This window comes from Callorhinchus milii, unplaced genomic scaffold (assembly GCF_018977255.1).
Source record: "Callorhinchus milii isolate IMCB2004 unplaced genomic scaffold, IMCB_Cmil_1.0 Scaffold6, whole genome shotgun sequence".
In the NCBI taxonomy this organism is placed as follows: Eukaryota; Metazoa; Chordata; class Chondrichthyes; order Chimaeriformes; family Callorhinchidae; genus Callorhinchus; species Callorhinchus milii.
Window position 1 is genome coordinate 27,017,058 of NW_024704747.1, and position 27,424 is coordinate 27,044,481.

At 39.2% G+C, this 27,424-nt stretch overlaps 1 protein-coding gene across 1 annotated transcript; it reads left to right on the plus strand.

Moving 5' to 3' along the window:
• Positions 1-1,238: 1,238 nt before the first annotated feature.
• On the plus strand, positions 1,239-26,696 carry col28a2a (collagen, type XXVIII, alpha 2a). The gene is made up of 36 exons (XM_042336344.1): positions 1,239-1,279; positions 1,688-1,867; positions 2,363-2,931; positions 5,435-5,455; positions 5,701-5,760; positions 5,978-6,031; positions 6,143-6,187; positions 7,030-7,056; positions 7,507-7,551; positions 7,777-7,821; positions 8,351-8,404; positions 8,784-8,852; positions 9,462-9,530; positions 10,904-10,972; positions 12,324-12,392; positions 13,609-13,677; positions 14,294-14,362; positions 14,596-14,664; positions 14,751-14,822; positions 15,072-15,140; positions 15,255-15,326; positions 15,548-15,616; positions 16,270-16,338; positions 17,107-17,175; positions 17,566-17,634; positions 17,905-17,973; positions 18,511-18,579; positions 18,724-18,792; positions 19,310-19,390; positions 19,791-19,826; positions 20,833-20,869; positions 21,401-21,958; positions 22,764-23,020; positions 23,591-23,777; positions 24,245-24,421; positions 25,517-26,696. The coding sequence occupies exons 2-36, from the start codon at positions 1,693-1,695 to the stop codon at positions 25,522-25,524; spliced, it is 3,615 nt and encodes a 1,204-aa protein (XP_042192278.1). The 5' UTR covers positions 1,239-1,279; positions 1,688-1,692; the 3' UTR covers positions 25,525-26,696.
• The last annotated feature ends 728 nt before the right edge of the window (positions 26,697-27,424 follow it).

A 27,424-nucleotide genomic window follows, 5' to 3' on the forward strand; every position in this document is an offset into this window, starting at 1 on the left:
ACACCACGGAGTGAGTTCACCACCGTAATGTCTTTAAAAAATAATGTTTTTCATTAAGCTTTAAAGAACAGACAAAAATACGCGAGACTTATATCAGTTCTCAGAGAGAAAGCACATTAATATAAAATACACCTGCAAGGAAAGGGAAAGGGACAGGGAAAGACAAATAGGTTGATGGGGAGATGAGAATTATTGGATAGAAGCAGGCGAATAAAAAATGGAACTGACCTCTCAACTCCACCCTGGCTTTAAAGGTGTTCTGATACAATCATCTTACGCAGCGGAGACCACTGTAGGTTGTGTTTCTGTCTGACGTGCGGTAGAGCAAAATTGTGACTTGCCTTTAATAATAATAATAATCCTTGCATTTGATATAGCCCCTTATCACATCGTCGAGACGTCTCAAAGCGCTACAGACAGAATGCTGTTCAGAGAACTGACTGTATATTTTGTGCTCAATACATGCATCGAAGGCTTATTACCAGAGCGCTGGTCTTGGAAAATGGGACACAACCAATCCTTTTTTGAATAAAATATATATTTTTTAATCGCTTTTTTAACCACTGCGCATTGAATCAGGGGGCACAAACTCCCGGGTAATATCTTCCAGGAAACATCTCTTTGTCAAGAGATCTCTTTTTCTCCATAGATGCTGCCTGACCTGCTGAGTTTTTGTTTCAGATTTCCAGCATCTGCAGTGTTTTGCATTTTCTTATCTCTTCGCCAAGACCGGCTTCCCTTCCAATCTTAGGGTTATAATCATGATTATCAATCATTTCTGCTTCCCTCTTGAAACGTAAAGGCATCATCTGAACCTGACCATTAGATTACAGCCTTGAACTCGCTCCTGGAGGTGCAATAACCCACATGCAGTGTTTCGGATTCAAATGAGCAGCTGCAATCACTCCAAGCCACGACTTTGGGAATGTTTATTTGAGTTCTTATGGGCCTGGTGGCTTTCCCTTTCTTTCCCAGTCTGCTTGTCTGATGTCTGAACTTTGCATCCATTCTGCGCAACTTTTCTTTCTTTGTTCCTTTGAATTGTTACTGATTTTTTTTCTGCAGCCAATTGTCTCTCTACAACACTCTCATCCTCAGGCAGTTCCGCCTTCAAGTATAAAGCTGCCGTTAAACTACCTGATACTGAAAGCAACAGATTGCCCCCGAAGGATGGAATAGGAAGATCACAGCCACTGGAGACTCGGTTTTATTCAGAGATAAAAACACTCTGGTTTTTACTTGTTTTAAGTGAGCACAAAAAGTAACTTACATTTCAGAGGTTCGTCTTACTTTGTGCATTTACGCTATACCGTCTTCCAAAAGGTATTGTAATCTAATAGTTTTTAAAGCTCTTACAATATTCAGGTGGATGGAAAAACTAAGAATGTGACTTGCATACCCACATTTTTCCTATCTGTATATATTATATGGATACATTTGGCAGCGTTTTCTGTTTGCTAACAGATTTATTTTGCGTTGTTGCTGAAGTTGTTAAATGGGATAAATAAGACTAAGTGTATCTAAGTTGTGTTGAATGTATCTGACCCCCAAACTAGCTGAGAATTTATTTGTGAGTATACCCTTAACGTTGCACTAACAACACACAAGATTTAATACACAAGGGTATTATTCCACAACAGGTTATAAGGCTTATTTAATGCTGTTTTATTTTACTTCTTGTGCTCAGAGAGAATGAAAACCTTCCGTGATCTCTGGTGGCTATTGTTGTGGCTGGACTATCAGGATGTTTTAGCTCAGGACTATGAGGAACGAGGAGATGGCAATGTGGTCAAGAGACAAAGGTTAAAGTATCAGGCAGCGACCACCACCACAGTAGAAAGACCAGGGGCAAACGAACAAGGTGATTGTAAGCTTTCTAGTTGATCTATTTTTCATGGCAAAACTTTCTACACAATTCTTTCAGCTGCTGCGTGAGCAATAAAAAAACTCCTGACATTTTATGTTTTTACACTTGATAGTATTGATAGAAGCGATAGAAAGTATCGCAATATTGATTTATCTTCACAGTTAGGCTCATAATAAACTTTTGGGGGGGAAAGAACGTGTAAAACTGTTCTCCAAATATGTTTTATGTTTTACATTATTATTATTATTATTTGTTTTACGCTTGATAATTATAGTATTGAAGCCAAAGACAGTATTGTAATAGTGATTTATCTTCATATTGTAAAAGTTAGGCTCACAATAAACCGTTTTTCTTAGGAAGGAAGTGTAAAGCAATGCTCAATATGGAAAATATTTCTTGTTTAGAAATTGGTCCTAAGGGGAATAGGCCTGTAAATGGGTTTTAAAGTGTTTCAAAGGAGATAAAAAGGTTATTGTGTGATTTCCTCTCCACAAGACGAGGTCTGCAGTTTGGAGATGGCCTTCCTGCTGGACAGCTCGGAGAGCGCCAAGGATGTCAACCACGAGAGAGAGAAGAGGTTTGTGTTGGATTTTGTGGACAGACTTCACAAGCTGCGGGTGACGAGTGGGCGGAGGCTGGTGCCCAGGGTGGCCCTGCTCCAATACAGCAGCACCGTCTTCATCGAGCAAAGCTTCCGTGACTGGCGAGGCCCTCAAGCCTTCAGGTCCCGGGTCAGCCCCATCACCTACATTGGCCACGGCACCTACACCACCTACGCTATCACCAACCTGACCCAGCTGTTCATGAACGAGGCAGCTCAGGGCAGTGTCAGGGTGGCCGTGCTCATGACGGACGGGGTGGACCACCCCAGGAACCCGGATATCTACGCAGCCACTACCCAAGCCAAGAACCAAGGCATCAAGTTCTTCACCGTGGGCATGTCTCCCGTGGCCACAGAGCCCGCCAACGCCGCCAAACTGCGGCTCCTGGCCAGTCCCCCCGCCTCACGATTCGTCCACAACCTGCAGGACAGCGGAGTCATGGATGAAATGCTCAGAGAAGTGGTAAGGATTTTTTTTTTGTGGACAGCCGGGTGTCTGACACACGTGGAATCCCATCACCATTGCTTAAGAGCATCCAAACCCAACTGAGAATTCCACGCGTCCCACCTACACATGAAAGTCCCAGAGATAGATTGTTGACTATACATAGAGAGAGAGAGATGGATAGAGAGATAGCTCAGACACACATCCCTTCCCATAGAGTGACGGTTCCAACAGTTGGAGGTGCAGAGTTTAAGCAGCAGCTGCTTACCACTCCGCAGACCAATCCAGGTGGATTCCAGGTGCTGGATGTACGACCGAATGTTTACAGACTTGGACTCCAGGTTACGCCTTCCAGCAGCTGTCGCCCTCAAGCCTCAGTTTCCTCGTCAGCTACCTGGTGTTCATCTGCCTTCAGTGCGAACAGAGGACCTTTACAGAACAGCTTGCTTTGCCAGCCACCTTGATGTTCTCAAAGTCCGAGTACAGTGCTGTGTACCAGGCTTACTCAGCACCAGCTATTTAATCCAGGGCCTCATTTGAGGGCCTTTGGCAAGTAGACATGCCCGCTGTGAATCTGACTCCTTCTCCAGGGTACTCCCAGGTCAGTGTAAGCTGGAACCCAAACCTGCAGCCCTTTTCCATGTTTGCCACAAGTCCACTGTATGTTCCTCCTTTGGCAATAAAGCCCATCATCCTGGTTACTGGGTTATTGCTACCTCACTTTATTTTGACCAGTTCTATTTCAGCTTCTCCCTTGGCAAGTCCTCTCCCATCCATGAATGGGATCACTCCTGATTTTACTCCCTGTCTTCACCATAAGTTCCTAATGATGAAGCCACCCAAACATTTGCTTTTTAATGTTCAGAAAGGATGAGTCAAGCGCACCTGTGTTGTGTTTCTTGTTTGATTTATTACACTGTGAAATTGGAATGCTTCCAAGGAAAACTATTGGTCTTTCACACACACACACACACACGCGCTTGTTTTCTTCTTGATGAATAATGTGTGAAAAGTGCCCATTATTCTACATAAGCCATGATCATAATAACATGTGTACATCACACCTCGTTATAGCCACCTGAACTCAACTTCAATTGTGTAGAAATGTGTATACAGTGTAGTTATTATGGAAACAAATTACACTTAATGTCATAATTTCATTGTGCATCCACACACTCACAGTGAGTGAACACTATTTGTCCCAGTAGATGGAGAGCGAGAATGAATCCTGTTTAGTTCTTGGCATCCAGAGATATATCGTGCAGGCTCTGAAACTGAACAAGTTGTGCACCTTTTGTTCTGCACAATATAGTATATCACTGTTTGTATGTTTCTGTCTGTCATCGTATACTAGGTAGATTATTCCATTCTTCCGAGCCAGCATAATGTTCAAAACATATGAAATGCATGGAATTAATGGAATTAATCACGATTAGGGAGGCTATTCTTTTAGATGTTAATCGTAAGCATGTTTACTGCCATCTCTAAAGATTTGAAAGAAACAGGTGTTTTATTTAGGATCGCTTAAGGTAAAACGCAAGGAAGCAAGCTTCAGTGACAATTAATTAGGCATCATGTTCATTTTGAAACAATTTTAGGTAAAGTCTAAACTTGACAAAAATTCTTATTCGCCCAAGGATATAAATTCTTGTGTTAAGGTAACTATTTTCATTAAAAAAAACATCTCCCAGTGAGCTGCTTGTGGCAGTTTGATGTGGTTTCTTTCACGCGATATAAATTTGACTGTGGAACAGGTTATCTGGCAGCTAAGCAGCCTGTGCTGTTAATATACTGTGGGGTGGTGGAATGTGAATTTATGCCTATGTTTTTCCATCGTAAGTTTCTGATCTCAGCAATGCCACAAGGAAGGTAAAGACCAGAGGTTTGTGAGGAAATGGAAATGAGTGGGTAGAGATAGCTCAGTCCTGGGCAGAGATCTGGGACAAGGCTTCATTATCAGGTGTAGTTCAAGGGTAAAAACAAATGAAAGAATAACAAAAAAAGTGACCAAATTAGGAATGTACAAACTGATCTCTAGAAGCTGCTAAAACAAATAAATTTACACTTCCTCTTATCCCTTCAAAAAAAACTTAGGGAACTCAGTCTACGACTGTTTGTGTGACATTGTTGTGCGCAATTGGCTACCGTGTTTCGCCCACAAAATATACAGTCAATTTACTTATGGTATATTCTGAGATGTCTTGAATCTGTGATAAGGTGCTATATCAAGTGTATGGATTATTATTATTATTATCCCAGCAAAGTTTGTGTTTCCAGAATGATCTATAGAATACAGACTCTATACTTGTAATCGACAATGAATGGAATTTATTTGGAATCATTTGAATTTACAAGGAATTAGAGAGAAAGAAAGCTGCGTCACTGAAACTCATGTAACTTTGAGATTTGACCATGTGTTTGATTTGTACATATGTGATTAACTGATGTGAAAATAAAATCACTACATTTTTTAATCCAAGTACCTGGAAATGACTATTTCTAAATGTTCTTTTCTTCACAGTCAGAATTGGCTGACGATGGGGTAAGTGCGAATTATAAAACTGCTACCTTGTTCGGAAAAAATCGAATGAAATGAAGATTTTACATGGTAAATAATAATAACTATGTAAATAAGTTAAATGTAAATATAATTAAGTTCATTCAAATGTTATTACGCCACAAACCCCTTTTCCTCTTTGGGATTTTTGTTTGCAGTTAAATATTCTTGAACAAAATAGCGGTTATAGTTACACGATACGTTACTAAGCCATTTCTCTTTTATTTCAGTGTCCCAAAGCAACAAAATGTACATGTGAAAAAGGAGAAAAAGGTCCCTCTGGCCCTCCTGTAAGTTTCCTTCTGTGTACAGTAACGTCTCTCTCTTAGCTCAGGAGACTCATTTATTAAAGCTGATTGATAGTGGGATTGATGACATTTACGATCATGTAATTGTTTATTCTTCAGATAACTGAAACAGACCTAATTTAGGCCTAATTTAGGGATTCTATCAGGGAAGTAAATTTCTTGTTGCTTCTTGTTTTAATCTTTCTGATCTTTTTTTTAGGGGAAAAAAGGCCGAGCTGGTGATGATGGTATTCCAGGTCTAAAAGGAAACAAGGTAGACGTATTTTAAATAACAAAACTGGATGTGAAACTTCTTGTCTGTGCTTACTTTAAACACGCTGCTAACTTTTAATATTATAATTTATTACACTACTTTTTTTTGTAGGGTGAAGGGGGTTTGAGAGGACATCCTGGAAGAGATGGAATGGAGGTACAGTGCGTTTTACATTGTCTGAGGGAAGACAATCTAACAGCAAGATTAAAAGATTATCCTTTTCATCATCACTGAAAAAAATTCTAAAAAAAATTGCGTGTTTTCCCCGAACGTTTAGCTTTATGTATAAATTTTCTCAATGGCCTGACCAGCACCCAAACATTTTAAGACTTTTAACACTCGAATATCCTTTTTTTTTCCTCCCTCTCATTTTGCGCTTTGAGCAATTTTCAAGTATCAATTTAAATTTTTCCCACTCTTTGCACTCAAACCAACTCTTCAAATATGTCCACCATCTCCGGTCTTGTGTTTTTGCTCGTGCAATGGAAACCTATCCTGCACTACCACAACGGAATTGATCCAAAGTGTTCAGCCAGGGTTTTGGTCGATCTTTGAAGGTTGTCACTCTGTCAACACAGGTGCAAGTATGCTCGGACCTCTTGGTTAATACACATATCTTCTCATTTCTTTTTCCATTATGTTTGCACCGGGTAGGAAAAATTTAAAGTTTGAACTTGCGGCATGTTTGGTAGTATAAATTTTGACATGAGTTTTGTTGCGGTTATGACTATTTTGCTAATTTCCTGATATCCTTGAATACAGTTATTATATACAAATATAAATATTTTATATATATTTAGATAAATATAAATATATGCCCACAAATATACAGTCAATTCACGTTACAGTGTGTTCTGTGAAGCGCTTTGGGACGTCCTCCTGACGTGAAAAGCACTATATCAAATGCAAGGATTATTATTATTATTATTATTATTATTATTATTATTATATTGGACAATATGTAGATTACTGAAGTTTTTTTTAATTTCCAATTACAGGGAAGATCTGGTTACAAGGGCGAACAGGTATGTTGAAGCAATGATCTGGCCATTTGAAAGCAGAGAGATATTAGCTCACAAACCTTATACTTAAAGCACACTACGGTGATTCTAAATTAATAAATATTTCTCTTGCCCACTGTATTTTATTGCATTGTGGCTTGTTGTAGGATGAACACACACACACACAGTGATAGTTACTTATAATATTATATGAGCCCATGTACTAAACATTGTGTTTTCCCCATTAAATGTTATAGTCAACATATAAACTGTTGCAATATTAATTTTAAAACAATAGAATTTTAAAAGAGCTTCACTGTGAGTGGTTTGTATCTTTTGTCTTTCAAAATAACTACAGTTTGGGAACAAAATACGAGTCTATGATTGTTCATGGTAAATTATATTAACTACTGTACAGTAATAATCCTCTGTCGCTCAAACTAATTAAGTTCTAATTTTGTTCTGCATCGTAAGGGTGAACGAGGTGAATGTGGGATTCCAGGAACAAAAGGTGATCGGGTATGTGACCTCTTTAATTCTTGTGCTTTCTGCCTTATTAGCAAGAGCGTTTTTTTAAGGAGAATGTTGTTGTTGATTTGTATGTCACAACAAGTTAATTTGTGTGTTTTAATGCACGATAAATGTTGGCAGGAAATGTAACAAACTCAGAATTTATACTGAAATCTGTAGACAATTTTGCAATCAGTAATGTTTGTTCCTATTTTACGGTTTTGTTTTGGACAGGGACCAGAAGGTCTAGTTGGCCCGAGAGGAGTGAGAGGTCTCCAGGTAAAAATAACTCACATGTAAAACAAATCAGGGAATACAGTATTTCGCAATATAAATAGACACCTCATCTGAAGTTTCACCTCCGTTACTTGGAGAGTAAATCACCGAGTTCCAGGGCTTCCAGTCGTTTCCATATGCTTCTCTTATTCAGTGAGGTTCCCTCAGGCATATCATTCTCATTCGCACATTATTTGCACCAAATGAAACCACTACATAAAAAGGAAACAGTGCATATTCCAAGGTGTAAGTGTGTGTGTGGTCCCTGATTTGGCTGCTGACACCAGCCAAATGTTACTGATAAGCAACATCCTATTAGATCATATAATAAGATTATTTTTGAATAAAATATATAGTTGGTAAATAACATCATTATCATTCAATGTCAATTAACAGCTGTGAAACATACCGCACTGCCCTTACTTCTCAGAATCAAATTTAGTTCGAACAAAACTGTGCAGTATATTATACTTATGTTTATAACATGCTGTGAAAAAAATCGTACTTTTGTTTGTTTTGTGCTATATTTAAGGGTTATCCTGGATTACCCGGGGAGCACGGCCTTATAGGTGTTCAAGGACAAAAGGTAATTTATTATTTTTAGATTCTGACAAGGAAAAAATACAGTGGGAAGAAATCAAAAATACAATCTGATCAATATTCTCACTATAATACTGCATCTCGATTCCCCAGTGTTTTGGTTCATTACAAGGGTAAACTATAAATCAAGACGGTAGGGTGGGTATTCTGGAGGGATGAGATCGAATGGGCCAAAGAGACTTCTTCACCTGAACCGATCTTGTGAATTGTCTGCTGCGTTTCGCCCACAAAATATACAGTCAATCCACTTTACGTTATATTCTGTGAAGCGCTTTGAGATGCCTCAATGGTGTGATAAGGCGCTATATCAAGTGCAAGGATTATTATTATTATTATTATTATCATAATTTTTGCTGCTGTTTTAGGGGGAACGTGGACTTCGCGGGCCATCTGGACTAACTGGTGAAACTGGAATTGGTCTTCCTGGCGCAAAGGTAAAGAAGTACTTGCAGCTCTATACAAACTCCGAGCCGTTCAGTATTAGCGTTTACCAAGAGAAGGACAAAATCAATGTTATCAGTGCTGTCCTACCATTAATCACCTGCTAATGGTACCCTCGATCCTATTGCTGGGAAATGTGCAAACGTTTCTAACTCCCTGGGTATCACTTGTTACGAGACACACCAATTTGCCTTGCTCTTGAATCTCCTGCCCTTGTCCGAGCCACTTGGGTGTTAGTCTTGAGCTTTACTAAATATCCAAGCAAATGGAAATGTTAGGACGTACCAATTTTAGATTAATTAATTCATATAACTTTTGAGGTACATATCACGACAGAGATATGACCTGAACGTTGTTTACAATACAGTTGCAGTAAGTGATGCAAGGATTTTTATTACTATTATTTGTACCACCTCTATGAAAGTATCAAAATAGTTAACAACTGAAATGGAATAAGTTTCAATCGAAGCATTCAAGATGACTAAAGGCTTCTGACACGCCTTGAACACCTGCCTGGTTCAGAGCAGGTGTAAAAACCACCGCACTTTACATTAGAAACGTAGACCCACGGATATTGTATTGATTATCCTTACTTTGTTTAGGGTGACATCGGGCTCCCAGGAAGATCAGGACCTCATGGCCCACCTGGGATAGGTGAGCCTGGATTACAAGTAGGTAACACTTCCGCTTTTCAAAGTTCAGCTAGCAATGTTATATTACTTAGTTAAAAAGAAAAAAATTGCAGGGCTGTGGGGTAAGAGCGGGGGAGTGGGACTAGTTGGTAGCTCTTTCAAAGAGCCGGCACAGACACGATGAGCCGAATGGCCTCCTTCTGTGCTGTAAAATTCCACGAATCTTATGATGCTATGATTTTTCCCTGCCAGTAAAGAGTAAATCACTCACCTTTTAAGCCACCCTTTTTGTACCACTGTACAATATACAGCAATGCATGTAAACATGTGCTTTTGTGTTTTGTTGATATGGAGCACTATTCAGATCTTTGACGCGTTGGTAGCAAAGATTCAACCAAATTTTGCGCTTCTAACATTGACAAAAGATTAATTTGTCTAGCCTGAAGGAAAACAGTATTTTTTTTTCTTTTACAGGGATTATATTACTAAAATAAAATAATTTATTCTGCCCTGACACTACTCAAAAGGGCATGTGATAGCTTGTTTAAGTGGCAACCAAGCAAACTATAACATTTGCCTTTTATCTTCAGTTACTGCTCCAGTAAAATCACAACGATCCATTGCAGAATTATTTGAAAGGAGAAAATATCACCAACCTTCGATTGATTTAATAGGATTGTAATGTATATACCAGATGTGTTTCTACAATTGTCATTGCTGCCCTCAAGCTATTAACATATTGAACATATTAATTCGCAGACTGATGAAAGGACTGTTATTTGCACAGTCAAGATTTTATAGTGCAGGATATTTACAGGACTTGGCAATGTACAATGTACAAAGTCTTGTGTACTGCACATAAAAGTTCAAAGGCAAAGTTAACCATTGCTTTCTCTGCCAGGTCTTAAGTGTGCGTATTGAAGTATGAAAAGTCTCTGCTTTGCCTATTTGTGTCCCCAACTCTTTCTGTTCGCTGAGTAATCGCAAGGTCTTGCTTTTTGCCTTTGTTATCCTTGCCTCCCGTTGATGGGTGCAATACCATCCAATGCACGGTTTCAATTGTATCTAATAGTTATTATAATATTACAAATTTCATAATTTTAACAGCTATTGAAATGTAACTGGTTGATTATGGGTAATGTGGATTTCATAACTTCTATGCGATATAATGAAGGTGATGTACAATGACACGGTTAAGAGGATGGATATGTTGCTTTATCAAATGCAAGGGTTGTTATTTTATCTGTGAAGTGTATTTAATTTGACCCAGTTTATCTGACATTACCTTCAGTTTTATTCCAGTGTTTTGGCATTTTTCTCCTGTGGTGTTATTGCAAGTAACAGCTTATTGCTTTGTTAAATTGGACTTTATGGTTGTGTAGTTATTTAATTCCTATTTTACTTTTGTTTAGGGTCCTCCAGGGCTTCAGGGACTTTTAGGAGATAGAGGTTTGCCTGGAGAAGGTTGGCCAGGAACTAAGGTATGTGCAATGGAAAATGCAAAATAAATACAGTAACTGTGCATATTATTTCTCTCTCTGTAAAAAGCTTACCTGAAGTAAACAGTTCTGTTCCAGCTTGTAGCAAAGGAATTTTTCATAACCACAGTAATTCAAGCATGCAATAGTGTAATGTATATATATATTAATTATACAGTACGATGCAAGAAATCACAACATTGGGCACTGCCGGGCAAGATAAGTAAAATGTTACGTTATGCAACACTGCAAAAAAAGAACAAATCAAATGAGCTGAAGCTCTAAAACTGTATCTTTTTTCCATAATATTATATGACTAGCTATCTGCTTAAATTTATCTTTTATGATGCATGAAGGTATTTTAGTTATTGGTGCAGAAATAAAAAATAATGCATCTTCTCGGAAACTAAAGAATAATGCGCTACCACTAATTAAATTTCACGGTAGGCAAATGAATTGTACTTTTGCATCACGCTAGCAATATAAGATGGAAGAGAATTTCAGAAATAAATGAAAACTTAAAAGCTAAGATTCAGTTTAATAAATCATTTACTTGCTAATATAAGTTTGAGTCACTTTCATTTAGCGTCAAAATTAAATTGGAAGTAAACGAAACTGCTTTTTACATGAAAAAAAATTCTGATTCGAAAGAGGATCCGTTTTCAGTTGCACAGGGCACAGAAGAAGGCCATCCTGCCCATTGCGTTCATGTCAGCTCTCTCAAGAGCAATCCTTTCAGTCCTATTTACCTGCGCCTTTGCCCTGAAGCTGACTCTTAAGATATTCGTCTAAGCCAAATTAGGGTGTCCATTTGTTTCATAACTGAAGAAATAATAGCCTCTTGTACATTACAGTGCAGAAATCACAGTAACTGCCTTGGGGGCTCTGTGCAAGACATTTTGAAAACATGCCAGTCTTTTGTCTTTGTTCTAGAACAAAACTAAACTAGTATTTGTTCAGGCTGCACACAATTTATTACGTCTCAGGACCTGTGCAGCTGTCCAACTTGTGTTCTCGCTACAAGACCTATAATTCTATTTATGGCTGAATATTTATGGCTGCCGCATTTCGCCCACAAATATACAGTCAATTCACTTTACAGTCTATTCTGTGAAGCACTTTGAGACGTCTAGAAGATGTGAAAAAGCGCTATATCAAATGCAAGAATTATTATTATTATATTATTTGGAGTGATGTTACTATAATCTTTACTGTTGTGATGGTTGTCCTTCCTGCAGTTAAGATTCATTGACTGCCTAACTCTTAGCAGCAAATGTTATATAAACTGTTATTTTTGCCTAGAAAACAAAATGTAAACGGCATGACCTCTGTGATGTTCAACGTTTTATTACAGGGGGACCGTGGGTTTGAAGGACAAAAGGGATCTCGCGGAGCGATTGGCATTGGAAAGAAGGGCGATAAGGTAGGCAGTAAATACGCTAGATTTATAATGCAAAGTACATAAAGAATAAAACAACAATTGTGGGTTTAGCAATTGGTGCAATGAACTAACTCAACTGCTCCTATTGTTGAGTTGAGGCTGTGATCAGTGACATACAGTATATATTGCAGTTTGTAAGCGTTTAGATAACGTTTTCACCAGCATTGAAAGGATGAGGCGATTCTTGTGGGTGAACTGCAAAGAATGTGGAATAAACTCGCCAAACACCAAATCAATGATTTCCAATTTGCATTCCAGTTGTTACTGGGATCTGTGAGCGCAGAATGGGAGTGAGTCACTGCCTCTGGAAGGATAAGATTGTCAGCGGTCAAATCAGCCACGATTGACTGAGATGCAGAATTGGTGCTGTAGAGTTAGCAGTGAGTGCTCAAAAACACGTCCCATCCCCTGAATAATATAGCAGCGGGACATGGAGTCGGCAGTCACCACCTGCCATTGGATTACAAAGTGAAAAGAGCCTCAGGAGACCCCGATTTCTGCTTTGAAATTAGCAGCATTGAGATAACTAACACAGGATCAAGATACTTAATTCAGTTGGGAGCTGAAAAGGTACAGTTGTATCTCCTGGAACAGACCTGCTCAGCTCAATATTGTCAGTTCAATTCAGGAGGAGACATGGCATGGAATAGCAGCTGCTAATCATCAAGAAATTGGATGTTTCGCAACTTCACTTGGTCTATTGGGTTCAAGCCTTGGTGAAGAGTGTCTGGAGCCCAGGCTTCCTGTTCTGGATTATCACCCGAGCACTTTAAGGAATTTAAGAATAATTTGTAACTTCACTGTGAAAACTTGCTGTAGCAAAGATTTTGCACCTTTCTAAAACCTTAAGAACGCAGTCAAAGAACAGTTCCTCTTCGACCGTGCCTCGGGTCACCTGCGAAACCTTGGACAAGTTTCCTTGCTCCACAAACCTAATAATAATCCCTCCAAAAAAATCAAAAAAACAATAATAAATTGGTCATTTTCAATCCATGACTGTTTGTGGGACATGGCTGTGCGCAATTGGCTGCCGCGTTCGCCCACAAATATACAGTCAATTCACTTTACAGTATATTCTGTGAAGCGCTTTGGGACGTCTAGAAGACGTAAAACGTGCTATATCAAATGCAAGGATTATTATTATTATTATTAATATATTGCTTTTGTTCTGCAATTATTATGTTCTCTTCTAATTCAGGGCGAAATAGGCTTTCCTGGCTTGCCTGGCCCTCTTGGCCCACCTGGCATTGGATTACAAGGTGAAAAGGTGAATATTTTAAATATTGCTCATGGAAATAATATTTTCTCATCAAGATATTCTGGTGCTCTATGAATCTCAGTACAAGAGGCTCAACTGCTGCGAGTGTAATTCTCATCCCAAATCACTTCTAATTCCTTTTGTATAGAACTCCTGATACATTATTTAATGCATGATTCTTGTACAAAGGTGATGTATTTTGCAATCATTTGTGGTTTTCATTGTCTTATGGCCTGAATAATGTACATGTCAGCAATTTTTCACGCACCAAACCTTCTAAAACTATCACAAATTAAATTACATCACTTGGTGATTTGATCATCCAGAAATAGGCCAATTTTTGGTGCTTCACTTACAACAGATCCTCTGAGCTATTGGACCCAGAGGAGTGCAACGTAGTGAGGTTCCCCTGTATTCATTCACCTCCAAAGTACACAGTCACTAGACTTTACAGTATACCTGTGAAGTGCTTTGAGACATTCCCCCAACATAAGAGGCATTGCATTAAATACAAGGATTATTATTTATTATTCAGGTTTTAAATCAGATTTAACTCTCTCCTGTGTTACAATTGCACTTTGTGGGAGCGCAGTTACTACACGTTCATTTGCTTCTGCTATAACAGGGAGAAGGGGGACCTGTAGGACCACCTGGCCTAAGGGGACCTCGAGGAGAAGGGTTTGCTGGATCCAAGGTAAGATATAGTTGTGCTTCGGGCCGCTCCCCACGTGAATGGGCGCTGAGAAATTAGATGGATTTCTCCAAGAAAATAATATAGTTTGGGACACGACATGTCAAGTGACTGCCAGGATGGTGGAAGGCGAACTAGATGGACCTCGGTCCCCTTTCACCCAGCAAATTTGTATGTTCTTATTTGTACACAGAAAATGTACGTTTTGGTATAATTTCCCAAACTTATTTCCACAGGGTGACCAGGGTTTGCCTGGGGAAGTTGGAGCTCCAGGAGAAAGAGGAATTGGGGATTCAGGACCCAAAGTGAGTCATTTTGTCATTAATAAACACTAACACAAGAAAACTCTGCTGGTTTAGACTGAAACCTACTGATGTTTGTACGTATTTAGGGTGAGCCGGGCACATCAGGATTGGCAGGTCTACCCGGACTACCTGGAGAAGATGGAGCTCCAGGACAGAAGGTAATTTGGATGCTGCATTTATATTGCTGATTTTAATTAAAATAACAGGGGCTAAAATAACTCTTAGTTTAAAGTGGGTCTCCAAAACAGTGATTATTTTTCATTCCCTATGACTAATATCCAAACCATCATTTAAGTGCTCTGAGACGCTACCCTGTGTGAGGAGCGCTATATAAATGCAAGTTGTTGTTGTTGTGTGAGAGTGGTGCTGAGATTATTAAACTAGACTTTCACCATGCACCATTGTAGGGTGAACCAGGAACTTCAGGTCCTCGGGGGGCTGAAGGTGCAGCAGGGATAGGAATACAAGGAGAAAAGGTATGTTGCTGTGATGTTGGGCCAACAATGTGTCATTGCTACTGAGGTAAGTTTCAGCAATACAGGAGGTTTAAAAACTCTTGCGTCTTTAACCACAACGCTTGTATCCTGCAGGGTGATTCAGGTCAGAGAGGTGTGCGAGGATTACCAGGTCCACCTGGAATAGGAGGCTCAGCTGGACCTAAGGCAAGATAGGTTTTGTTTTGTTTTGTTTAATTGCCGTGTGCTTGGACGTTTGTAAATCCCACGAGGTTACTGATAACCTCTAAGACTTGTGCAAACGTTCTTCAAAGTGTAAAATTGTCGATGTGTTTATTCCGCGAGACGGAACGAAGGCCCTCTAGAATTGTGAAGGAAGTCACACTTTACACCGGGCGTAACCGAGATTGTATTGGTTCATGTTACAGGGGGAACCGGGAGCTGTGGGTCGTCTCGGAATGCCTGGTCTCCCAGGACGAGGTATTATGGGGCCCAAGGTAAAATGTTAACAATATTTGTTCTTTTCATAGCAAACAAAGAAACTATTAAGAAGGAAGTTGGAATTATAGTTTCATTGGGAAGTTACGAATTCTTCCAAATACATTGAACTTGAATACGTACAACAATAATACCTGCAGTTGACACAGAGTGTTATCTCGTCATCGAGATGTCTCAAAGCTCTTCACAGGATTTACTGTAAAGTGTAGTGACCGTGTAAAGGTGTAATGTATAAAGTATAATTGTTTCTGAGCAACAGCATACCTTGGGAACGCAAACGGTGTATCAAAGACAGAACAGTGGAAGTGGGTGGTTTGGGGTTTTACATGATTAAACAGACAGCCCGGATTATAGTAAAATACTCACTGAGCAAGGTTTGTGGAGGTTTCCGTGAACATTTTCCAGTTTCTGATTTGACTGTTTTCAACACTGCTAATACCAATAATATTGTTAACGTTATATTTAGGCATCAAATCATGAAGTGTTTTTTCATCTTATTTAGCTTACAACACAACAGGTCAACAGAAGTTAAATATTATTCGACAGTTTACTGTAGAAATGAAAAGTTTCTGATGTCATTTTTGTTTAACCACGTACTGAATCTTTTATGTTGTGTCTTTTGTGTTTAATGATTAGTGTTTGTCTTGTACAGGGAGAATTAGGTCCTCCAGGTCCCAGTGGTCCAGTCGGAGATGCTGGGATAGGAATTCCTGGTCCCAAGGTAAGATGTGTTTGAAATCTTTAATTAGCATATTGCAAATCGAATGAAATCATCGCGGTTTCGTGGTTAGAAATGGGAAATTCTGCTCTAAATTCTAGTTTGATTCATGCGCCACATGAAGGAATTGACATCAGTGGTGACTCGATGATCACTCGATGAAAAATGGCCATTTTTACTGTTTAGCACAGCTGCTGGAAGCGCTTTTAGACATCTCGAAGACCTGATAAGGTGCTATATCAAATGCAAGGGTTATTGTTATTTGTATTAATATTAAATGTGTCTAGAGCTGCACGCATGCGTACCCAGGCAAACCGACTATTGTGACTTGCTGCTATAGTTCGGGAAGAGTTTTATAGTTCCCAAACACGATAGTTCCTGACCCAACTGTCCAGCGTTTTGGTACGTCCTCCCGACATGAAAGGCGCTCCATAAATGGAATCTTGTTGTTGTTGTTGTTGTTATAATGGGAACTCTATTGTAACAGCAGTTGAAAGCCAGACAAGGCGACAAGACCTCACAACAGAGTACAGAAACCTGAATGTATTTTATTTCATAATACGTAAATTGCGTATGACCTTGCTTAATAGATTGAGCCATTGTTTCTTATTCTCTGTAATCGCGATCGTGTGATGTGTCATTGTTAAACCTCCTCGCACTTACAAAATGAGAACAAATGTAAGGATTTATTTTTTAGGATTTAAACCGATGGTAGAATATAGCTATGTATTGATAAAGCCATTTTCCTGTTTATTTGTTGCACATGATTAGGGTGATCGTGGATTTGCTGGGCTGCCAGGACCAATGGGATTAAAAGGAGATGGCTATCCTGGATTACCTGTAAGGTGTTTCTATTTTGATCTTTAAACCGTGTAAAAAAAAAATTAAGATTTATTCATCTCTTTCCATTTTCTATTATGGTTTAATGCAGTATATTATTTTTGCGACTGAACGATTTGTGATCAATACACTAACACACAAAACAAATAAAACCTTCACTGTAATGAAATAGACAAACACAATCTTTACAAGTTGTGTGAAAATATAAAGCAAGAGGGGTTGGGTGGGGGAAGCCAGTGACTTATGCACTTATTACTCATCCTCCCCCGCTGATCAAGGGCAAAATTGGTTGTCTTGTGGCTGTCTGGGGAGCTATGAGTTCAGAATAATAATTTAATGGTTGATGCTAGTGGTAATGCTTAATGTATGTAGTTTTCTTTTAACTGAAAGGGACTGCCAGGTGTTCAAGGCTTTCCAGGTGAGGCAGGACCTGAAGGAATTGGATTTCCAGGAGCAAAGGTGTGTAACTACCTTTTTGTTTTCCTAATACATCATCCATAATTTGACTACCTACAATATGTAAACACTAAACTCCCGCTAAAATGGATGTTAACAAATGCTTTACTATTAAAGTCATATGACTGTAATAATTATTTTTTCCAATCAATAGCACTTGTTATTACCAAGTATCTCCATCTTTAGAATTATTTTTCAGTCTGAAAGAATGATCCTGGAGTGACAGAAAAATATTATTTTGTGTGTTTGTAACACTTTGAAATTGTATTTCAGGGAGATCCAGGAGTGAGAGGGCTTCCTGGCGTAGTTGGACCTCCAGGAGATGGATTTCCTGGACCAAAGGTACTGTAAGTTACGTTTACATTACATATTACATTTCGTCATTAAAGGCCCTTACGTTCATTTATCCTCCAGTGGGGAAGATACTAGTTTATCAGCAACTAACAGGAGCCACGCAAAACAAAGGACAAGAAGGACAATATCAAGTTAGCCTTTCTTAAAAAAATTGTATTTTTCCAGCTTTTTTGCTTGCTATGACTCCAACCAATTATCCACTCTCTTCCCTTTGTTTGGGAGGGAACAACAGTGGAGCCCGGAAACAGTTCTGTTTTTTCCACCAGGCACATTCTGCCTTTTATCTGACGTGCTATGATTCACGTTCGAATCATATATGATCAGTCTGACACATGAAACCTATCACACCGTTCTTCAGATAAAATAGCAAAGAATAGCAACAGCAAAGAAAGTTAGTAACGTAATTAAGCTGTTGGCTCAATGGAAACCGACATGGTAGTCACCATCAGACACAGCTGAACCAGTTACAGTGGGTGCGCCAAGTCCTGAGGATCTTTATGTTAAACAAAGTGTTTTCGATTTTAGGGGCTCGCGGGAAGTCGAGGCCCTCCTGGCCCTCAGGGACCTCCAGGGGAAGGTATTCAAGGACATAAGGTAGGGCAACGTAGAAAACAAGAACAAAATGCCCCGCATCCATTACAAAATATTGGCATTTTATCTTTAACATTAAACTGTGGTGTAAACAAATGTAATATTAGATGTTGAATCCTGCTGTAAACTAACATTGTTATCTACCAGGGTGACCAGGGTCTTCAGGGGATACCTGGGCCTCGGGGAGCACCAGGGGAAGGAATCACAGGACCTAAGGTATGTGCAGAAATCATAGGGCCCTCAAGACTGACATGGTCACATCATAGAGATCTGCGTAATCTCTGATGCAAGAGAACCAGGATGCACGAGTGGCCAATGAGTCAAATGTCCAGGGTTAAATGTTAACACATAAACTGGGAGACGGTGGAAGAGGAAAGTGTTGATACTTTCAAAAACGAATCGGATAGATTTCTCTTGGAAGATAATATCGTGGGATACAGTACATAGTTTGGGACGTGACATGTGCAGGTAACTGCCAGGATGGTGGAAGACAAAGTGGATGGACCTCAGTCTTCTTTCATTTAGCAATGCTTATGTTCTGATGTTCTTACGAGAAAGACTTTGCTGGAGAATTTTGACGCTAACGACTTTGAGGCTGTCTCGAATCGAAAAAGATTGAAGTTAAGAAAATTAAGCAATCGTAACTTCAGCCAATAAGACTTGTTAGATGAGTGCTTCGAGTAAAAGAAATAGGAGAATTTAGAATTAATGAAGGTTTTACTTCACGTGGCAGGGTGACCGTGGTATGTCAGGAGACAAAGGTCGGAGGGGAGATAAAGGTGAAGTGGGTGACATTGGCGCATCTGGGCTAACTGTAAGTAAATACCTGTCCTACTTTACTTTAATCGCCTCGTTGTTTCATACTCACATTTCACTTAAAATCAAAGCACCCAATTGACCAGTTGTGCAATATTATTTGTATACATTTGATACACACATCCTGGACTGCAAGAGTTCTTGGGATTTTGTATGTTGTAGCCTTTGTCATATTCATTCAATATATTTATCCACATAACTGCGGCCCAGATACATCTGAGCTGTTTTTAAATGTGTAAATCATATTGCTCGTAAATCTATGGAAAGTGTTTTCAGGAGTTTGCTATCATTGTTCATTTTATGGGGAGCATAACAGGTCATACAGATCAGAATTAAACAAAATACTTTGAATTGATCTGTGGCTCTCATTATTTTTTGTGATTACTTTGATTGTTTAGGGTCGAATCGGAGAAAAGGGAGAACCTGGATTAACAGTGAGTAATTATTCCTCTCACATAAAGTTATATAAATGTTAATTATATGCATTACGTGCATTACGTGGGCCAATAAAAAGTGCTCTGATTTAATATGTTGTAAATCCGAAACCTCAGGTTTCAAAATGATTGCATATCACTGTAAATGGCAACAATCCATTCATACCTAGTACTGTATAATTACTGTGTTACAAACCAAATTATATATCCAGTAGACCACCACCAACAACAACAACAAGATTACATTTGTATCGCGCCTTTCACGTCAGGAGGACGTCCCAAGGCGCTGGACAAAGTACAGCATTTCAGACCCGAGCTGGGGTCAGGGGAGGGGGAAGGGAGGGGAAGGGAAGGAGGATGGCTGATGGCACGGTCGAAGAGGAGGGTCTTGAGGCAGGACTTGAAGGAGATTAAGGAGGGGGTGAGGCGGAGTGACTGGGGGATGGAATTCCAGAGGTTGGGGGCAGAGTGGCTGAAGGCTCTCCTGCCAATGGTGGGGCGGGTGGGTCGGGGCACGTGGAGCAGGCCAGAGCCGGCTGAGTGGAGAGAACGGGCGGGTTGGTAGGGGTTTAGGAGGTCACAGAGATAGGGTGGGGAGAGACCATTGAGGGCTTTGTAGGTGAGGACCACGACCTTGAACTGGATCCTCTGAAGGATAGGGAGCCAATGGAGTCGGGCGAGAGTGGGGGAGATGGGGTCATGGAGTTTGGTGCGGGAGAGGACACGGGCTGCAGAGTTCTGGATTATCTGCAGCTGTGGAGGGAGGAGTTGGGAAGGCCGACACGCAGGAAGTTTGCATAGTTGAGCCTCGAGGTGATGAAGGCATGAACAAGAGTTTCAGCGACCACAGTAGTTTTAAGATGCTTCTAACTCCAGAGGATGTAATCTGGAAATATTTTTTCCCGATGAGGTGGATGATTGATATTTACATGCATCTTGATTTTTTTTGTAAAAAGAAATCGTAAAAAATATTTGCTCTGTTCATCTTTTCTTTACATGGTATTAGAGAGATGATATCATCAGAATAATCAAGGAAATCTGTGGTAAGTTGCCTGACGTCTTGTTTTCTCTTCTTATAATATTGTACTCACATTGCTGAATAATTGTGGGTTAAAAAAAAACTGGGACACAAAGTCAAGTGCTGCAAGTTGACCGAAAAGGGACTTCAAATTATGATCCAGATATTCAAATCCAAATTTTCATTCACACATTTTTTGTAGCATTATTTAAGGTTTTCTGAGGTACAGAATTTACAAGTTGGGCAATAATCTGCACTTGATTCAACTTATTATTTACTGAATTTTACTTCATTTGGATACAGTTGAATTTTTCTGTGACGCCATCTACCAATTGTTAATCAGGTCCATTCAATAAAATAATAGAACTTTTTTTCCCTCTAAACACAAGAACAATATTAGTTAAAGTACACAAGATATTGAGTTGAAATAGGGAGTGATCATTTAATTCTCAAACACTGCCTTCGTAACCTTTTAAATAAAACCTAAACAGCGTATGCAACTATAATTCTGGGCAACACAATAACTGAAAGTGACTTGTGTTATCTTTTTTGGCAGGTTGTGGAATTAAATGCAAAGAAAGGCCGATGGAACTCGTCCTTGTGATTGACAGCTCAGAAAGTGTGGGACCGGATAACTTTGAGATCATAAAAGATTTTGTCACTGCCCTTGTTGACAAAGTAACAGTTGGTAGAAATGCGACCCGAATCGGTCTGGTGCTGTACAGCTTGGAGGTACGACTGGAGTTTGGGCTGAATAGATATCTCACCCAGCAAGACGTCAAACAGGCGATTAGAAAAATGATGTACATCGGTGAGGGCACATACACAGGAACCGCCATCCGCAAAGCGACGCAGGAAGGATTCTATGGAACCAGACCGGGTGTGAAGAAGGTTGCTATAGTATTGACCGATGGACAGACAGATAAGAGAGAGACGGTTAAGCTGGATTTCGCTGTGCGCGAGGCTCATGCGGCTAACATTGAGATGTACGCAATCGGTATTGTGAACACCACGGACTCAACACAAGACGAATTCTTACGTGAACTGAACCTGATTGCATCCGATCCTGATAGCGAACACATGTACCTCATCGACGATTTCAACACTCTGACAGGTGTTTGATGCTTTCTTTCGATTCGGGCCTAAAAGTCTCCTCAGCAAGTTACTCGTTTCCTACAACACAGAATTGCACTCCTAAATTGCAGACGATGATCTTAAATCTTAGCAAAGTGACTGGGTGGAAAGTTAAAACTGAGATGATAACAATAATAATAATCCTTTTGATATTGCACCTTATCTTGTCTTTGAGACGTCTCAAATCACTTCACAGATTATACCGTAAAGTGTAGTGACTGTGTGTATTTGGGGAGGTGGTTATTTCATCGCCTTGAGATACCATATGAGTTTCCTCCCATTGCCCACTCATGGAGCAACTTGAGTGGATACATCAATTGCATATTATCACAAAGTATTTACCCTTATTGAAAAAGTGGGTAAAGGAGATAATAATAATAATAATAATAATAATCCTTGCATTTGATATAGCGCTTTTCACGTCGGGAGGACGTCCCAAAGCGCTTCACAGAACACACTGTAAAGTGAATTGACTGTATATTTGTGGGGCGAACGCGGCAGCCAATTGCGCACAGCAATGTCCCACAAACAGTCGCAGATTGAAAATGACCAATTTATTATTGTTTTTGGTTTTGGAGGGATTATTATTAGGCTCTGTGTGGAGTAAGGAAACTTGCCCAAGGTTTCGCCCTCTGCCTGGAATTGAACTCAGGTCTCTCGTTTGCAAAGCGAGTGCTCTAACCACTGAGCTACAGGACTCCACATGGTAACACCAATAGGGAAAATGTCACAAAGAAAGTTCTATAAATATTATCACAAAGTATTTACCCTTTTTTCCTTTGCAGCTCTGGAGTCGAAATTGGTCAGACAATTCTGTGAGGATGAAAATGGTGCTTTGATTTACAACCGAATCGGAAATGGATTAATACCACACATAAAGCCTTTATATTCAGTGGTTTCAAGTGCCACACATGCCAGAGAGCAAACTGAACAAATTATGACAAAATACAAGCAAACAGAAGAGGCACAGGTTACTGTACAGGTGAAGCCATCGTTAACTGGAGTGACTGATGTGGGAAAAACTTCAAGGATTATTGAAGAGGTACCAGTGAATGTTGTCACTTCTTCATGATCATAAACCTTTACTAACTGCTCTGTGTTGATAAATAGTATGTGTTAACGAATATTCTTGTGCTGCACAGAAGCCAGACCCATGATTCAAAAGGTTATGGTACCACATGATAGATGAATACAACACTGAATTGAGATAGAGATTAAATTATAATACTATAAGTAATAATCTTTGCAATTCATATAGTTCTGTGTATTTTGTCCACAAAATATACAGTCAATTCACTTTACAGTATATTCTTTGAAGCGCTTTGAGACGCCTAGAAGAAGTGAAAAGCTCTATATTAAATACAAGGATGATTATTATTATTATTTGTAGGCAACTTGACAACTAATTTGCACATAGCAAAGTCCTGCAAACCACTAGGAAGCAAATAAATAACCAATTCATTGGTTTGGGAGGTTCATTGGCTAGGACACTGGAAGAAATTCCATTCTCAGTGTCGTCTCAAGTAATATTGAAACTATTTACAGCAGCATGCGAATAAAGCAAAATGTTTTCTCCTAATATTTAATCCTATACTGTTGTTGTATAATGCAGAAACAAAAAGTGGAAGCAGATCATCATTATAAGGAAAAGGAAATCCCGAAACGTGTATCCACTTCATCTCATTCAAAAGGCAACAGTTTTCCATCAATCACTAGACAGGTTCCAAGGCTCCAAACGCAACCTGTTAAACCAGTAAAAGCATCGCCACCAGTCTCAACAGTGCTTAGACCAACATCAGGTGGGCTATATTTACCTTTTATTTATGTTTTGTACATAATATACAGGTGAAGCCATATTACTGCAGGGACTGAGCATTTAAAATGGGTTGTATCCTTTGTACCCGGCGATGTGGCTTTGAATATCAGTACAGAATCACTAAGTGAATGAAGCAAAATATTGAGCGCATTTTCAATGTCACTTTAATTAAGCATTTAAAAAAAACTCACTTTTCAGAAACATGTGGTGATCCAGGAGGGAGAGAGAATAGAGGGACATAGAAGAGGGGATCAGGAATGGAGACTTGTGTGGAGTTTAAACACTGGCACAGACTAGTTAAGCAAATGCCCTATTTCTGTGCTTTTACGTTCAATGCAATTCTATGTAACTGTGTACTGTGTGTTCTTCAATTTTTTTCCCCCATACATACAATCTTATATTTGTGCAAATTAATGTTGTAACTTGTAAACAACTTGTATCTTATTTTAGATCCGCACTGTGAGCTGCATTTAGACCAGGGGACATGTCGTAATTATATCATTAAATGGTATTATGATAAGCAGGCCAATGCTTGCGCACAGTTTTGGTATGGCGGATGCAATGGGAATCTAAATCGTTTTGAAAATGAAGATGAATGCAGGAAGACCTGTGTGATTCTCAGTACAGGTATGATTTGTAATCTTTCCGTGAAATATTCATTCGCATCAAAGCAAGTTGCTTCAGGGAATAGGGAAGAGTAATTCTAGAAGCATTACAGCGAAATAGTCATCCTTGCATCTGATGTAGCGGCTTTTATCACGTCTTCGAGACGCCTCAAAGAGCGTCACAGAACATACAGTAAAGTGAATTGACTGCATATTTTGTGGGCGAAACCCAGCAGCCAATTGCGCACAGCAGTGTCCGACAAACCGTCGTGGATTAGGGGAACAAATTATTAGTATTTTTGGGGGGAGGGATCAATGCAACATCGATCACACAATTATTGCAGTTACTATACAGTGGGGAATACTGGATGACAGTTATAAAAATCGAAATTAACAGTCGCACTACAATCATCTCATGGGCTTCTCATAGCTTCCGAGTACATGTCATCACTGAAGTTTACAAGTTCCAGCAAGTTACTCCAACCACAATTTGGTACATTCTGCACATCTTCCTACAGAAGGATGAACCTATAATGATGAGAGTTCAGAAAAAAAATCAGTCATTATTGTGGGACTCGGTGCTCCTCATTATGATATAAAATTCGCTGACCGTACTTCGCAAGAGAAAACACTTTTTTTTTCAGAAAATTGGGAGATGACAAGGTCTAAATCTGTAAAACATTGGGAAAAATGGATCACCTTTTCAACAGGCTATTTAATTCAGCTTGTGAACCTATCAGAGATGAGGGTACCATAAACAATTACAATTAATCTTGAGATAAATCCAAATTGTTTTGAAAATGTTGCATACAGCATAATCTGTGATAAAGTAGGCATAAATCCACGATCTATGAACGCGCTTGATGAGCTAAATTTTCATTCCATGTTGTGAAGTGCTTTGAGACGTCTCAATGACGTAATATCAAGTGCATGGATTATTCTTATTATGTTTTGTAGTTTTTGGTGTGTTTTTCAAACACTTCATGCAGAGAATATTTTTAATGGTAAGCTCATATATAAGTAGTATATAAATTGGTTTTTTGTTTGTTTACCAGTACAAAAAAGTGTTGTCCATGTGTTTTATATTTATAATTTAATTTTATCATTTTATCAACAGATTCCTGATATGCATCCCAGGCAAACTATACCTCAGCAAATCCTGATCATATTCAAATATAAGAAAGACTGGTGTGCATTTAATACGCTATGAACAGTGTTTTGGTAGCTACTTTATAAAGATTCAACTTGTACAAAAGTGTTAATACAGATTGCTTGCCTTTATAATAGTGTGTCTATGTAAACAGAATTCTCAGGGGTTGAAAATGCAAATTATAAATGTTTTTCGATATGTCTGCACAATTCTCTTTGAACCCCTCCAACGGTTGTGTGGGTACAGGAACAAGTTTATGCAGACAAGAGGATTGCAGATTCAAATCCTGGTTTATCCTGATCTCGGCAGTAGCTGGAGGTAGGCTGCTCAAATTGCCCACAGTCCTGGGTTAGAGAGGAATAATTCACACAAGGTTTCTCCGCTGGAAGGTGCATATACCTGGACATTAGGTAGGGACATGATTAGGGTCTTGGTTGCAATGACCTCGATAATCGGAACAACTGGCATTAGTGAAACCATTCCAATTAGAAGGAAAAAGGAGTCAAATGCCTTTAGGGGAGAAGGGGCAAAGAAAATTGGAGGAGAAAAATGGTCCAAAAAAGATTCTTCGCAATAATTTTGAACATCAATTTGGATAAGATCAAATTTTTATTTGCATTTAAATCTGTATTCTATTGTTCAATGTTGGGAATGTTAATTTTCCTGGTTACAAAGAAGGAAGGTTTAACAGTTACACCTGAAAGCATTGAGTTTACTAATTGTTTGATATCTATGCAACAATTCTAGCATTTGGTTTGTGTTATTTCCTCAAACTTCTGAAACGGTATTTGTCACAAGAAAGCGATAACATGAATTTTACGCGTTGTTATCTGATAAACATTTTTAACCACTGTACTCTGATGGTAAAGTAGTTTAAACAGTTGACAAGAGTATTATTAAATGTTTATCAAATGTCTAGTTTATGAAGTATGCCTTTGTTCATCTGGATGTAAATTGACTGAAACAACTACTTGTTTTGAGAAATTAAAGCACTGACTCCTTCTTACAGATCGCTGGAAAGTTTCCATGATACGTACTAAAGTGTGAGGCCTTACCGAGTACATACTGTGTTTGAATGATCCAAAGTATTTCTGGGTAGTAATGTGCTACTAAGTGTGTTAAATAAACTGTACGCGTTTATACATTTGCTCTCTGTCACCCTTGTGAATTAACGCATCCACTGTTAAATATTAAGAGTAAAGTTATCACTAAGAGAGAAAAAAAGATGAAGGGAAAGAGGGACACTGAATGCGCAGGAAGAGTTGAGCTGGGAAACATGTCAGGAATTGCTGGGAGATTTGTTCACTCAGCGAACTAAATACTTTCAGGGTCAGGGTCGTACTTTCAGACCTTTATTTGAAGCAATGGTCTATTTTCCACTCAACTGCTGTTCCTTGGGCTCAAACGCATTCACCCACACTGTCCGGTCGTCTTTCTCGCATTCACCCTTGGCTTTACACATAGCCTGAGGTCCTTACGAGTCACGTCTGATAGTATCAGTGGAGCAGCTGTGACTGTTACGTATCTGGAGAAAATTCTACTGTTTGCTGTTGTACTATATGAGTTTTTCTTTTAAAAAAAACATCCGGCACAATTCGTAACCTCAAATGTTTATGAGTAAAAAGTATTTGCATTCTTCCAAAGTGAGATATAACGTTAAGATAATTAATTACTCGCGTACGTAATCTATATCTACTCATCACAATGCAACGATCAGCAATGAGATCGACAAGCAAATAACGGGGTGTATTTAAATCAAACCCCTGATCAGATTAAATCCTATTTACCTATTTTTTTTATCCAGTTACAAAGCTTTACTATTCGAAAAAGCTATTTCATGTCCAGCCGCCCTGTACAGGTGGTCTGTAACCCGTG

Excerpts from the sequence above, each read along its gene's own strand:
- col28a2a (XM_042336344.1), top strand. The coding sequence starts at position 1,693 with ATGAAAACCTTCCGTGATCTCTGGTGGCTATTGTTGTGGCTGGACTAT. Across the intron at positions 5,456-5,700 it reads CAGAATTGGCTGACGATGGG|TGTCCCAAAGCAACAAAATG; the intron begins GTAAGTGCGAAT and ends CTTTTATTTCAG. Across the intron at positions 14,823-15,071 it reads ATGGAGCTCCAGGACAGAAG|GGTGAACCAGGAACTTCAGG; the intron begins GTAATTTGGATG and ends GCACCATTGTAG.